The sequence below is a fragment of the Athene cunicularia genome (assembly GCF_003259725.1).
Source record: "Athene cunicularia isolate RWA chromosome 23 unlocalized genomic scaffold, athCun1 chr23_part1, whole genome shotgun sequence".
NCBI lineage: Eukaryota > Metazoa > Chordata > Aves > Strigiformes > Strigidae > Athene > Athene cunicularia.
Window position 1 is genome coordinate 5,981,421 of NW_020799130.1, and position 15,883 is coordinate 5,997,303.

At 46.0% G+C, this 15,883-nt stretch overlaps 1 protein-coding gene across 2 annotated transcripts in view; it reads right to left on the reverse strand.

Moving 5' to 3' along the window:
* Window positions 1–1,117: 1,117 nt before the first annotated feature.
* The window catches only part of EYA3 (EYA transcriptional coactivator and phosphatase 3), a 39,543-nt gene continuing 24,777 nt past the window's right edge, over window positions 1,118–15,883 (reverse strand). For both annotated transcript variants that reach the window (XM_026863310.1, XM_026863309.1), the window contains 10 exons: window positions 14,838–15,021; window positions 12,092–12,231; window positions 10,254–10,337; window positions 9,680–9,769; window positions 7,381–7,439; window positions 6,336–6,496; window positions 4,643–4,757; window positions 4,096–4,217; window positions 3,736–3,836; window positions 1,118–2,925 (listed from right to left, as the gene is read on the reverse strand). In XM_026863310.1, coding sequence (XP_026719111.1) covers window positions 2,845–2,925; window positions 3,736–3,836; window positions 4,096–4,217; window positions 4,643–4,757; window positions 6,336–6,496; window positions 7,381–7,439; window positions 9,680–9,769; window positions 10,254–10,337; window positions 12,092–12,231; window positions 14,838–15,021 — 1,137 coding nt within the window. In that variant the 3' untranslated portion in view covers window positions 1,118–2,844. The remainder of the gene's footprint in view (window positions 2,926–3,735; window positions 3,837–4,095; window positions 4,218–4,642; window positions 4,758–6,335; window positions 6,497–7,380; window positions 7,440–9,679; window positions 9,770–10,253; window positions 10,338–12,091; window positions 12,232–14,837; window positions 15,022–15,883) is intronic.

Consider the following 15,883-nt stretch of genomic DNA (forward strand, 5'->3'; position numbering starts at 1 on the left):
TTATAAAAGTACTTTACATACATTCAAGGAAACATCGTATAAATATCAGTATGAAATGTCACTGGCTGCAAGAGTTCCACACTCAGCTAAAATTCTGCCAACATCTTAAAATTTCCTTAAAACATTTTAAACAAACACAAAGCAAAGCCAGCCAGCTGCCGGGCTGCTTGGTTCCTTGGGTCCGGCACTCGCTGTGAGTGCCTGGGCAAAACACATCCCACCTCCCAGCGCAGGCCAGCACAGCGCTCCCGCAAGCTGCTCTGGGCACCAAAGGGGCCGCTCGGCCACGCCAGGTGGTGGGAGGTTAAGGCACAGGTTTTAATCCCAAAGTTCAGCCAACTGGAGTACCAGACATGCTCCTAAGAGGCTGTTTGGCAGGCTGGGACACCTCCCAGGCCTGCCTGCAGGAGACCTTTGGATGGGCTGGGGACCCACAGAGGTGTTCAGGATCCAGCACAGACTCTTCTGTGACTGCAGGGAAGTCCTGATCTGGGAACATTTCAGACCCTGGGAGCAATGGGGCTGTTTCTCAGTGTGACTGACTTCCTACCAGATCTGCTCTGGCTGATGGAGTAGACATTTCACAGGGACCCCAGATGAACTGGACCTGAATGTGGCCCTGCAGCATCTCTCCCCACTCTGCCCCGGGGCCCAGGCTGCTGTAAAACACCAGCACACGCTACACCAGCTGCCCCAGCTGCGTGAGAACACCCGGTAACACACCTGAGCTCTCCATCCCGTGTAGGCAGCCCCAGAAGAACATCGCCCGTGGGCTCCTGCTTCCTTCCAAAGCCGGCTGCTGAGCACCCCACGCCACGTCCCCCTCGCCCCCAGGGCTCTGCTGCGAGCTGGGCAGTAACAGCCACACTAGAATCTGGCTCCTCGGATTTTTCTAATGGGACAAGAGGTCACATTGCTCACAGGCAGCAGCTTCTACATAGATGGCACATTCCTGAAATAGAGTGTTCCTGGGGAACTACACAGACCCAGAGCATCAGCCTGAGGTTGGGGCACAAGGCCAACACCTAGTGCGGAGCTGGCAGGAAGGCAGAGCACTCCCCGCTCCTGTGACCACCTTGCAGAAAAAGGATCTCTGATTTTATTTTTTTTTTTAAGAAAAAAAAGTAAAATTGGAGCCAGGAACATGTGACACAGAGACTTTTGTGTCCAGTCCCTTCACTCTGGGGATCCAAACCCCCTGCTCTAGCCACCTTCTCCACGGTGGTGACCGGAGCTGCCCCCAGGGCACAGCAGAGCCTGTGTTGAGCTGACCCAGCAACTCCCCCAGTGCTGATGGAAATTGTTCCTCGGTAATTAATGCCATGAAAAGAATGCAGTAATCCCACCACCTGCTTCTGCGGGCACAGGCTGAGCGGGTCAGTGTCCCTGCTGAAGAGCCACGCTTTCAGAGTGCTCCCCCGTGCGTCCCGGACACATGATCCCAGCAGGAACCCAGCGATCTGGGGGGGTGTGGGGGCAGCTGTGACGTTCTACTCAGCGGGAACAGCAGCCGTGGGGCGCAGCACGTGTCCTCTGTGCACAGACCCCAGGCACCTGCTGATTTGGTGCCATCGGGGTACAGGGAGGAGGCAGGTACCACCGAACACAGCCTGATGTGGCACAAAGCCAGCCCCCCATGCCAGCCCCCAGTCCTCAGCTGGCTATTTCTGGCCAGTGGTACTGCAGGTCACTGACTCCAGGGTTTTTTTTCTGAGATGGCAGTGGAAAAATCAGCATAACCATCACTCCCAGGGCCAGTGTGCTCCAGGCTGCCAAGTCACAGTGTCTTAGAAAATTAAGTCCCTCTTAAAAAAGTTTTGTTTCTAACTATGTAGTTAGGCTAATGTGAAGAAAAATACAGGAAAACTGAATCTGATTCTACTAAAAGGAACTAACTCTCACAAATGGTGTCAGGAAAGCAGAGGTGAAGGTTAATAACCATACCTTTCTTTGTAACATTCATGAGCATTTAGTTCTCTCAAATTATTCCTAGTCCAGATGAGGACTCTGTTCACATCGGAGCAGTCTGCAATAGTGTTGTGCTGTACCTGATGTTCACAGGCAGTTTTGTATTCCTTTACAGGGAAAATCTGTGGGATCTACGGTCTGGGTCATGGATAGCTGGAATCCAATGATCTCCTGCTTGGTAACAGGGCTTGTGCACACATTGACTGGAAGCCACCGGGATCAACTCGGAACACCAACACTTTCCTCTGCAAGGAACCACGTATCCCAGAAACATTCCCTTATCTTTCTATTTTCCAGTAATCCCATGTTGAGGAAATAACATAAGGACATTGTAATAAATTAACTGCTTTGAACACCCAGGGAAGGAAAGAGGACACATTTCACAACAATAGAGGTATTTTTGACATTTTCATTAATATCTCCTATGGAAAAAACATAGCTCTTTTCAGCTTTATGAAACAAGGGAGGTTCAGCTCTGCCACCATTTTTTTTCTATAAAAATAAGGTTTTGTGTTTACTTGGGTTCTACAACTAAGCTGAATAGAAAGGAGAAGGCTCTTACAAATACTTCTGCTGTTTATCACCCCCTCCCTCTGGAGACTACCTGCTAGAGGAATTCAGCTGGCTTCTGTAAGTCTCTTCTTCAGACAAGCTCTAGCTCTGCTGAGTCTAGTGCTTCCTTATAGGACACCTTGGTACGTGGCAGGGCCTGTGCTCCTGCGGAAACGACCTGCTGTCACGTTCTACTGTACAGTTTGCATTAGGTATGTTTTCTTCATCAAGCTGAAAAGTGAGTCCCCAAATGTAAGAAATTTCTGCCTCCACAGTGATGGAGAGGGCTTGCAGGAGCTGCAGTCACGCCTTTGCTCCAACTTCTTACAGGAAGTCTAACTCGAGGGCTTGGTGAAGGGACACGAGGTCTGCATGATTTGTGATCCTCCAGAAAGGCATGTTGTGCTGTGGCAGAGACAGGACAAAGGCAGGTTTACGGCAGGGGTTTTACACCTAGGTGGAAGCATTCAGGGTGCCCCTGGAGGGTTGTGCAATGCGGTGCTCCCAACAGCGCTGTCAGCACACCATGCTCACGAGGGACTTCAGGCGTGTGCACATCAGTAAACCCAGCTTATCTGCACGCCTGTTTATGACAGGCACCGACACAGACTATCAGCTGCTTTGCCTCAGCGCTCGACTGAGCTGCTGCTTCTCCAGAAGAGCCTTTCCAGGGTTCCCAGGAACCCGCACAGATGACAACTCGGGCACCTGGCAGACAGTGTGAAGCCTGCAGAGGTGATGTCCTGACAGTAATCTGTGCACTTTACCACCTTTAATTAGCATGACTGAACAACCTATTCAGGCCTGTCCAAACCAAACTGTTTGCCACTTGTCAGACTGATGGCAGATGCTGTGTATTGATCTGACTGCTGGCACCCGAGTCTTCACTCCCTCCAGGCTTCTGAAAAATGGCATGACCCCAACTGATAGCTGCATGCTATGATCAAGACATGCTATGTCAAGATACTGTTTTACAGGGACAATGTTATACACAATCCTAAACAACAGTAAAACAGAAACTTTAAACCTCCAAGAGCCAGAAAACTCTCTGTCTTAAAGCAGTGAAAGATCTCTTGCATCAAAGGCAAAGTTTCCCCCTGGCTGCCCCAGCCTGAAGAGTTCAGCCCTGGAAAAAAGAGTCCCTGCAGATAAAGACTGCTGCAGTACCTGCCCATGTATCAACCCACACCCACCCCTGCAGAGTCAGAAACCCACCTGCTTCGCTGCAACCTCTTCGTCACGCCCATCTCCAATTACCACATAGGTGACTTTCTTCCCAAACCGGGACACGATCCTCTCAAAACAGCTCTCTTTACCTGTCAAAAAGACAATCCCACTATAATGAGCCTTAGGCAGAGAATAACAGAAGTCCAAACAGGTCCCTTCTTCCCAGTACAGAAACACATTCTCGTTTTACACCCAGCTCAGCTCATGAGGCCAGAAGCCACCACTATTACATGGACACCTGGATGTCAGCAGCCACAGGGGCTCTTCAGATGCAGAAATTTTATTTCCATAATTCCAGCTAATCCACAGCAGACGCCTCAGTGCCAGGTACTCAGCACAACCCCTTACCTATTTTTGTAGCACTATAAATATTTTCGATGGGAAACACCTCGCCCAATCCATACAGGAGAACTTTGGCAAGAGCTGGCACCAGTTGGGTGGTTGTGATCAGGATGTTCACACAGTTTTTTCTGAAAGTAGAAAAAAAACTTGTAAAAGCACATCTACAGCCAGTGGTGCCGAGGGCTACTCTGGGCAGCTTGCTCAGCTTTCCAAAGTCCCATGTGCTTTGTTGTCCTGCTTTCAAGAGGCTTTTTAGGCCAAGATTTTGATTTGTGGTTTCTGCCTGTTTTCTTTTTGTTTTAAACAGAAATTCTCTGGCAGAAATGCAAGCACAGTCCTGTTATGGGGACCTTCCTAACAACAGATGTTGCAGCAGAAAAATCCCAAAGGGTGCTCAGAGGTGCAGGTCCTGCACTCCTTCACTCTGCTTCCCAGTACCTGTGACAAACAGCACTGGTATCATATATGGACACTGCTGCAACACAGCACTGCATGCAAATCTCAGTGAGAGAAAGGGCTGGGAAAGCAATACACACATTTCCAGTTTCCATACCTGGACTGTATGAGCAGTAGGGACTTTAATGCAGTTTCCAGCCAGGAATCCGTTAGCACTTCTATATCAGTCCTTAGTCTCTGCAGAGCTTCCCTCTTTGGCGGACTAAGAAGGCCTGGAAGGCAGCAACACAAGGTTTCTCAGCCGAGTTGGCAAGTCTAACACAGAGAGAGCCATCACTCAATTCAACAGCTGCCTGTTCTGCAGTAAATAACACGGTACTGAAGGCATCTGAAAGCTGAGACTGTCTCGAGGAAATGGGAGAAACAAGCTGACAGTGACAGAGATGAGCCCAGACACCCACATGTGACTGACTGTGGGGAACTGGGTAGATATTTTTCTCTGATTATTTCAAATAATTTCTCAGGATAAATGCAACAAAAGCATTTCTCTTGTACAAAGCACTCACAGCAGTTGGGTGTTGTCTGAGACCACAGAGCAGGGGAAGGAACTCCTGCAGTCACCCTTTCGGACTTCCTACTTCCCAAGGGCCCTTTCCACTTTAATCCTTTTTAGATATTTTTTTTAATTGCCTTTTTTAAAATCCCCGTATTTTTTATCCCTTTTAGATATAATTTTCTCAAAACATCCAGTTCTGAATTTGAAGCAGCCAGAAAAGGAGCCCATACACTCAAACCTGCTCCCATCAGTAAGTACAACAAGGAGCACCTTGAGTCTGAACCTCTCTCCCCCCAATTTCCTGACATGATGCACGAACCCCCCCCCACCTCACTCCGGCCCTGAACTACACCAGTCCTCGGACAGTGAGGCTGCAGAGGGCCCCACTGTGCACTGTGCTGGCAACTGCTTTACCATGTCACTTTAGACAAGTCCCAAAAAACTCTGCATCCAAGTTTCCCATGTGCAAAATATGGAATAATGGTCTGACCCCTACCAGAAATAAGGTGACTGCAGCATACTGAAATGCAGACCTACACTGATAGATTTTTTAAAGCTCAAAGTTACAGTTCTGAACACCTGTTTTTCAGAAAATGTGTCCAAGAAAACTTCCTGGTTTTATTTTTTTCTTAGACAAAGGGTACCCAAACCCACAACCCACCAGGCCAAGTCACCCTGCCAGGTGAGCTGCTCCAGCAGCAGCCCCTTCCCAGGGATATCAATGCCAAAATTCAGACTAAATGGAAAATTTATCTATGTTTGGTATCTGTGGTTTGCATCATTATTACTACTTTGGAAGGGAAAAAAAATACGAAGATTTTAAGTGACTTTGTGGACAGATGGTAGAGATGTCAAGTCAGACTATGAGCACAACAGCCAAAAGGGTGAACACTCATTTCCTGATGATGGCATGATAAAAAACAGATTTTGTGAAGTTTCACAAGTGAAAACACAAGTGAAGCCGCTTGTGAAGACACAGCACGATATGTAAGTCATTTAGGCCCTTTCTAAGCAGAGTGACAGGCATCCTTTCATACAAAATTAGCAAAGGGACACTGCACCAAAATTTTCTCTTGGATAGAGGACTGACTAACCATCCCCATCTATACAACTCACAGCCTGCACTGGCATGCCATTCGGTTTTGGAAGATGAACCCTCTTAGATTCCATGGAGATTTGATCCCATTTAGCACTAGGAGAATGGTTACTTTTCATGTCCAAACATTCAGGAAAGGAAAAGTTCTGAGGAAGGATGGACACTGGCACCACAAACCCTGTTTAGGAGAACACTCACCTTCAACATTGGTTTTGTATTTGTCATAGATCTCTCGTACCCTACGGTAACGGAAGGCCAGTTTTCTCATCCAGTCCACTCCACCCTGGACACCAACTGAGGAGCTGTGATTTGCGTTACTTCCTGAGCCACTGAAGCCATCCGTGGAGAAACTGTAGTTGCTATTTCAGAAAAGCAGATCTGTTACATGTGCCACAGCAGCAAAATCACTGTAGCTTTTCTGGTGGGGTTGCAGTCTTCAGCTCTGACAGCAGCTAGAAAACGCCAGAGGGGAACTCTGCACAGCCACCACTGCGCCCCTACAGCAGAGACCGACTCCTGTGGCAACATACTCTGATACCCAACTACATTTGCTGCTGGTTCTGAACTGCTGTACTGAAATGTATTGATTCAACTCTTCTCTCAAACCCTCTGCTACAAAACCTTCTTTTGCTCTTTGACTGTTCACTCCTTGCTGATACAGAGCATTCTCCCTGCTAACCCTTTCTCATCCTGCTGCGATAAACCCCAGCACAGTATCTTCCAAACATGGCATCTGCCTCTTTATATCACAGCCGGAGCTCCACAAAGAGATGAGCTGTTCTACCAGCTCATGACTGCAAGCTGGTCCTGCTTGACCACTTTCCCCTTATTTCTTTCTCCCTGACAGACGGGCACTTCTCAGACCTTTCCATGAGCCAGTTCAGCTCACTAATGAAGCAGCAAACTTACTCTCACCCCACCTGACAGTGTGCACAATCAGCTCACGCAGGGATGCAAGCCATAGGGAGACTTTCAAAGGTCCAGATCATGAAGTCTGGAGTGTTTGTTCTCCATTCAACACATCAGGCAATGTTCAATAGCTGCCAATATAATTCACACTGTAATTCCAAAAATCCTAATGTTTTGTAGATCTTCAAAGAAATACCACCCAGCAAACAAACACTGCCAAATTTCCTCCCCTGCTCAATGCTAACCTCCACCCCATAACCCCATTTGGGTTTGAAGTCTTCACAAAAGCCAGATTACATCAGCTATACATGTCATGCATTCGTCAATACACCACCTTAAATCTTGGCCATTGTCATCAGATGCCACGTCTTCTATGTGTACCTGGTCACACTCCTGTTTAAGGAAAAAATAAAGTCACATTGTTGTACTCCTGGAGTATACTGAAATTTGCAGACTAAAAAAAGTGTGATATAAACCAATCCCCTCACGTTTCTCAACAGCAACAAGCCAGGCCACACTGCCTCCACAAAGCTACACACAGCTTCCACTAGCTTTGCCTTCCAGTACTAGGTTTTACTTCTCAGCACCTACAGGTCCTTGCCAAGACTGGGATTTGAAGTACCAGGAAAATCTGGAAAAATCATGTTTCTATGACATTTTGAGTTGTCTACAAAAAAGGAATCCTGACACTCATTAAACAGGTTGGACTCAAAGCTCACTTGTGGTTTGAAATCCTTTTGCCATTTCACAAAAGCAAACCAAACAAAACCCCAAGACCACATTATCTAGTCAAGTATTGGTACTACATTTCACCAAGACAATGGTCAATTCCCTTACAGGAGAGCCACAGCACAAACCCTGAGTGAAAGAAACATCAGCATGGTGGCACTGCCAAGATTCTGGTGCTTAGCACAGCCCAGTTAACCCAGAGATAAATTGCAAATACCGTAGGAGAGGAAGTGAGTTCTTCCTATTTCAGAAATTTCCCACTACTGCTACCAACAAACACTACAGCAGTAAGTGCTGTTGTTGATCATTAAGTTAACATACCAATGATTACCCTTCCACACAAAAGACTGTATTTGATGTGGTTTGGGTTTTGTTTGTTTGTTTTGTTTTTTCTTCTGTGGCAGGGAGGTAACTGTCATTACCACCTACGCAAAGTTCACAGCTGCAAGTAGTCACAGCCACAAATGAAAACTTCATTTAAGTTTCTATTTGCATCAACAACATCTCATTTTCCCATGATGTGCATCAGTGGTGCACCTACAATTAACTTACAATTAACTGTACACTACCCATATCCAGCCTTCCTAAGCTTTAAACTAGTCCTGTAAATTCTGCAAATTAAGTCCAAGAGTCCGTATTCATGGACTCATATCAAAGAAGAGTGATGCTGGGGGGGCTGGAGCCCCCCCTGTGAGGACAGGCTGGGGGAGTTGGGGGTGTTCAGCTGGAGAAGAGAAGGCTCCGGGGAGACCTTAGAGCGGCCTCCCAGGGCTGAAAGGGGCTGCAGGGAAGCGGGGAGGGACTCTTGATCAGGAGTGTAGGGATAGGATGTAACGTTTTAAACTGACAGAGGGGAGATTTAGATCAGATCTAAGGCAGAAATTCTTCCCTGTGAGGGGGGTGAGGCCCTGGCACAGGCTGCCCAGAGAAGCTGTGGCTGCCCCCTCCCTGGAAGGGTTCAAGGCCAGGTTGGACGGGGCTTTGGGCAACCTGGGCTGGGGGAAGGTGGCCCTGCCTGGGGCAGGGGGGTTGGAATTACATGATCTTTAAGGTCCCTTCCAACCCAAACCATTCTGTGATTTTGTGATAAGACATGAGTCAGATAATTTGCTATTTCCAACCGTTTAATACCAGATTCTGGCATTCTTCACACCTTTCTGAATAGGTTGCATTACTGTATCCACTACTATCTGATACTATTTCACAGCACAGCATAGAGCATTGCCATGATGAAAGCAAAGATTTATATTCAAATTCTGTGGAACAGGTGTAGAACAGTGAGATGGATTTAATAATGCATGTGAAAGAGGACAGGAGCTGACCAGAAGTCCATGAGGCAGGATGGGAATGGGGGAGCAGCAGAGACAGCTTGCAAGAATGAAAAACGCAGGGTGCTGCGGGACCTCTCGGGTTACACCATGCCTGTCTGTGGAACCGTGTCCTTCGCAGCTGTTACAGAACCTACTGAGGCACTGGCTGAGCTGCCAAGACTTGTATTCTGTCCTTGGCTTAGTGGCCCCTGAGAACTGACATTCTCAAGATCACCTTTTTCTGCACATCTCTGGTCTCCATTTCAAAACCGGATCAGTGAAGGCAAAGTGCTTACCAGTCCAGAATGCGAATATAAGACAAAGCAGACATCACTCTTTTTATTTATACAGGTTCAAGTAGAAATCTATCAGAGAGCTAAGAGAGCTCATGACACCAGAAGTCTGTAGAATGCCTGTCTCAGATAAAAGAGTACACCTCTTCCATTTGCTTGTGCTTAGAACCACTTCAGATTTGACAGGCTGTTATGTTTCAGCATTAAGTGGCTCTGAAGCACAACAGCCCTCACAAGCAGTGTAGTGTAATTCTAAGAAGGAAATGTGGAGTTTTGCCTTTCAAAAACATTTGCCATGTACCTCCAAGTCATTGAAAAACAAATGAGTATCAGCTACTTCAAAAATCATCTCCTCCATGGACAGACCTGAGCCAATCACTAGAGTTGGATCCTGGCAAAACAAAAAGAGAAAATGTAAATTCACAGTGGTTACAGGCAGAAGTCAATAGTGATAAATCAGTTACATTGCAGTTTCCACTGTATATCAAGCCTGATGTAATTCTATCTGCATTCAACGGTGGAACTACAACTTTCCTAATATTTTAAACAACTTGATTGAAAAAAACCCCAACCACATTCTGGTAATACACTGACCCAAAATGTAACAAAACACTTCAGTACAGCACAGCAGAGACTGATGCATTTTCAGAGGCAACAAAGACTTTTATTGTTAGAAGGGAAGTGTTTGTAATGTCCATATCCCAGCTCTGTATAAAGCCAAATTTTGTGTTCTTTCCCCATCCCAAACTGCCAACAAGTTAAAAGCATCACCTTATATATTTAAAACAAAGTATCATTTTCTATTCCTCCTCCAAAGATTAGCATTTATTTTATGACAGATAACAGTTTTTCTTCTAAAGAAAATACAATATTACCTTGCCATATTTTTGAGCATAAGACCCTGTGAGAAGTGAATGGAAGATTATGATGGTTTCATCCAGGTCCCAGAGAAACACTCGCTGCACAGAGAATAAGAGCAAGTTAGAACTGAGATATTCCAAACCCTGAACTACATGAAAGGAGCAAATTTTAGGGTTCATTTTGTGGTTATGCTCTTTACAGATATTAAACACCAGTATCCATCTTACAGGCTGAACACATTATTAAACTCTTTCAGTTTACTGCAGTGGACTTTATACACTGCTATAGTGCAACTTAAACACTCAGAGTAAGACTCTCTTGGTCAAACTATTTCAAAAGTTTATCTTACTTTTATAGTTATAAAAGCAAAAACTTAAAGAGTGCTTATGAACTTTAGAGCCCTGCTAGGGTAGAAGTTTACAGTCTGTGATTTGGAGAGCACCAGGTAAATGACCTTGGTGTTTACCACAGACACCTCTGTTACGATAAATAAGGAGGACTGGCTGCCATGATGAATAGCAGAGTTTCAGTACAGAAGGACTTTGATATACTTGAGAAGTGGGCCAACAGAAACTAGAAGAATTTCAATAACTGCAGATTCTGCCTGTGGGGTAGAATAACTCCTCATATTGGTCCGAGCTAGAAGGAGCTGGAGGGGACAGTGGACACCAGACACAGCATGAGCCAGCAGCACACTCTTCCTGTGGGTAAGATGAACTGTGTACTGGGGAATACCCAGAGTGCCCAGCTGATAGAAGGAAGGTGCTGACTCACCCTACTTGGCACTGGGAAGGTCACCCCAGATTGCATCCCCAGTTCCAGAGGTAACTAGAGGTGTGTGAGGTAACTAGAGCGGCCAGCAGAGGCTCGGATGGTCAGCAGCCTAGAGGAGAGGCTGTGATGGTTCACTTCGGCAAAGAGGAGACTAAGGGTGATCTAACAGCAGACCACAGATCGCAAAGAAAGGGAACTGCAAAGATGATGAGGACAAGTTCTTCTCACTAGTGGCAGATGGAAAATTGCTGTGGAAAAAGAAGGGGAGATTTGCAGCTTGGGAGATTCCAGTTGTAGACAAAACCTCCTTTGCCAGGTGGATATGGTGGTCCTGGGATAGATCACTAGACAGGCACAGGATCTCCAATCATGGATGTTCTCAAGACTCAGCTAGACAAATCCATGGTTCTAGTGCTGGGGACAGCCCTGCTCTGAGCAGGAGGCTGTACTAGAGACATCCAGATGTCTCCTCCATTGACACCACTATGATTCCAAGGCACATGTAAGTGATGTTTGTCAAGGACCATGGAGAACTCATTTGGGCCAGTTCTCAGAAAACATGGGCCATGGGAATTTCCCAGATAATCTCTTAGTACATGAAAGACATGGACCTGTTGGAGCAGGTCCAGAGGAGGGCCACAAAATGATTTGATGGATGGAACACTTCTCCTGTGAGGAAAGGCTGAGAGAGTTGGGGTTGTTCAGCCTGAAGAAGAGAAGGCTCCAAGGAGACCTTATTCCGACCTTTCAATACTTAAAGGGGGCTTATAAGAAAGATGGAGACAAACTTTTTAGTAGGGCCTGTTGAGATAAGACAAGGAGTGGTCAGGGCCTGTTGGACAGGACAAAGAAAGAGGTGGTAAGATGCCCCATCCCTGGAAACATTCAAGATCAAGTTGGACAGGGCCCTGCCCATTGAAGGGGGGTTGGACTAGATGGCCTTTAAAGATCCTTTCCAACCCAAACCATTCCATGATTCCCTTCCATTTCCACAGAGGTAGGACAAAAGAAAGAGAGGAGGACTTTCACCAATACACTATTCTGCAAAACTACCGTAGAAAACAAGATTACTATTTACCTCCAGTTCACTGTCCTGTGAGGAGGAGGTATCTGCTTTCCTCTTCCCCCTGTTCTTCCCAGGGATGTTTTTTCTTGCCTGCTCATCTAACTCTTTACTTGCTGTTGCTCTTGATAATGAAGGACTTGTGGATGCATCTCCTAGAAGAAAGAAATCACACAGCTCTCACCCCCTCATGTCTCAGAACAAACACCATCATAAAGCTTGTAGAATTTGGTCACAAACCTCCTTTGAAAAGGTAAGATGCTATCTTTATTGATGCAGTAGTAGCTGAACCCTTATTAAAACATAAAACATTATTTCTTTGTCCCATTGTTTCAAAACAGCTCTGTCTCCTCAACTTGGTCCACCAGGACTGAGCTACTTGCTGCATCCTGCCTGCAGCAGAAAGCCTTAAGGCCTGTAACCCCTCAGCTCTCTCACTACCCTGGAACTGGTTTTACTCAATAGGGTTTTTTTAATACTTCTTGAGAGAGCACCAGAAACCCCCAGGCTGGGATGACTGTACAGAGACATGTATTTAATGATGCTTCTCCCTTCCAGATTTCCTGGACTAGTCAAAGGCCTTTTGTGTCAAGCATCACTATACAATGCACGCTGCTTCCACCCCCCATACACTACTCACTTCTGTGCCACTGGGAGCCTCTAACTAACAGCTACACAACAGCCAGCACTCAGAGTTATCTGGAGTGTGTTAATCACACACAAATCCACAACGTGCTAACGTGAACCAGATATACTTAGACTACAGCTCCACTGGCCTATCCAAGAATTAGTAAAGAATAACAGGGATGATCTTGCCCCTGGAGACACAGACTTGGCCATGCACCATGGCCATGGCTGACAAGATACATTATGGAGCCTATTCTGCTACTGTAAGAACACCCCTCCCAGGGAAAGAGTAAAGAACCACCATAAAAAAAAAAAAAAAAAGAATAATCAATGCTTTGATATGCAGAACATTATGACTGTGATGAGAGATACTCTCTGAATCCTTTAGTAACAGTTCAGGCAGAAGAGTTAACATCCCAGACGTCTGCCTAACTAGTTCAGAAATAGGACCAGAACTGCAGTGGGAAGGTAGAGGGCACAGGGGACTTGAAAGACCTTGAATTCAGTCTGGGTCTGAGATGATACATTGAAATTCCTATAAAAATTCATGCGAACTGGTGAACTTGAAGAACTCCTGAGTTAACAAAATGGCACTGAAAACATTAATTACTGGGCCATTCCTTTTCAGTGTCTTGAAATAACAGCTCAATTCCTTAGGTTGTAAACATCAAATAAGAACAAATTCTCATGGGTAAATCTGCTACTGCTCACCCCAACTAGAGGGCAACTGCTTCCTGAAAGAGGGAAAGTGCCTGAAGCACCATGCTCCTTGATTTACATCACGGCATGGCGTTTGCCATCCCTGTCTGCAGCATCCCGTAAAGTGAAGGTGAGAGAGGTCTGGAACTCCACTGAGTTCAAGACTATCAATTTGTATGCTTTGCTTCCTGGCACCACCCATGCCTGCTTTCAGGTTGCTTGAATGAGTTTGAGGGCTTGGCAGAGCTCAGGCACTACCGATGGACTCGGGGAAGATGGAGAAGGCAAAATGCTGCTAAGGCAATCACTCACCACCTCCCACAAGCAGGCTGATGCCCAGCTGATCTCTGAGCAAGAGTCACCTTGGAAGCTAAACCTCACCCGACCCTTCTTCCTCTACTTCAGTTTCTATCACTGAACATAACATCATAAAGTATGGGAAATCCCTTCAGTCGGCTCAGGTCAGCTGTCCCAGCTGTGTCACCTTCTTGTCTACCCACAGCCTGCTTGCTGGTGGGGTACAGAGGGGAAAAAGCCTTGATGCTGTACAAGCATTGTTCAGTAGTAACCAAAACACTGGTGTGTTATCAACACTGCTTTAGCCATGAACCCAAAACACATGAAATGAGCACAGCTGCTATGAAGAAAGTTAACTCCATCCTGGCCACACCCAGGGCACCAACAAAAATGAAAAGAATTTGTATTTTTCTTTCCCAGCCTACCAATGTACAACAAGCAGCAGTTTTCAATTTAAAATTGTTCAACAACACAGGAAGAATCTCGTAACTCCTTGCGTAAGACACCAGAAGCCCTAAGTCTTTGCTCTCATCCTTGTTAAGTTTAGAAAGCTGCATTTTTGGTGAGGAAATTTTAGACACCACCACTGCGGTTGGCACATGACACAGCATTAGTGGAAAAGGCCAGCCAAGGATGTGACTTCTCTAGAATAATCAATTAAATCTTTTAAATCTACTTCTACATCTCTTCTCTTACCAGCTAAAATCCCCTGACAAGTACCAGGTAACTGAATACCTGGCTGCAGGAAGGAAAGAGCTAGCAGGAGCTACTGAGACTGGATACCATCAGCTACCCTAAGTGAACACCCAGCCCAACACACGACAGAATCAACAGTCCCCAGGGAGCTGCTGTTGGCAACTCTTCAAGTCACCCCTGGAATTCCTCTCCCTGGGGCATTTGGAGCACGTGGTAGGTGTCTCCTGAATCACAGCAGTGTAGGACTTCCAATACATAAGCTTGGCTGGCCCACCATAATCCGCACACCAGTGAGACCTGACAAGGGAAAGCAGATGTCCTGTCCAGGCCAGTACACACAGATGCTGCAATCACATTTTAGAAAAAAAGTTTTCCCCGTGTCTGCACATTGTACTGTTTATCACAGCTATTTCTGTTTGTTAAAGAAAGATCCAACTCTTACCGGAGGAATGTCTCTGCACTGTCCGTGTAGGCACCATGGCATTTGGTTTCTCAGCTGGGTATGTGGCTGTTGCTAACGCAGTACTCTCCGTGTTGCTGTCTGCTGGTACTACGACTCCAAAGCCAGAACTCGGGTAACACGTCTGGTACTGACTTTGGCCAAGGATCGTGTACGTAGGATACTCCTGTTAGAGGAAAAGGTTAGTTGGGATAGGATGCTTCTTTCAGAAAACACTATATATTAAGACTTTTATGCTAGAATATGCCTGTCAAAGAGAAACCCCAGCAAAAGCCCAGTCGGACTTTACACTATTTCTTTCTGCACATGCAAGGGTTGAGAGCTCTGTTCCCAACCGCCCACTGCACAGGCAGGTTCTGCAGACAGGAGAGCAGCAATCACAGGGCTGTTCTTCTGCCCCCAGTTTCTTCAAAAATGAATTAATTATGAATGATGTGGCAGTAACAGGGAAGTACTGAGTGGATGTTAAGACATCAGTACACTTTGTCTGTACTCTGGAATTTGTGGTTTTGTCTTGTGTTTTACTTTCTGATACCAGATGACAGTGACAGAAAATGGTCTTGGCCAAGGGTGCCATCCCAGCCACGAGAGCTACAGGATAAACTGCCTTTACTCATGGCCTGATTTCAGCAAGCAATTCTTTTGCATGCTGTGATTAAAGGTATCCATTTATGAAGACTATGTACTCATTTAGGAGGAGATCACTGGGCACCTGAAGCTGTGCTTGAGGATTTTAATTTCTGCTACTGATAGTAAAGAAAGCAGCCACCCCAAATGGCACATCACACTCTTCTGGCACACTCTGCACTCCTGATTCCCTCAAAGAGCAACCTGGATTTGCAAACCAGGTACTGTGGTCTGAACTACTGAAAGAAAATCTCTTTTTTCCCCTTATAGCTCCAAGGAAGTTTATGTTAATGAAATAACTTTAAAAGGCAGTAGCATAAGCATACAAGAATTTTTATGCATGCATTGTATTTTCTATGCTTCCTATATTCTCCTTCTGCAAAACTGTGACATTGAAGGGT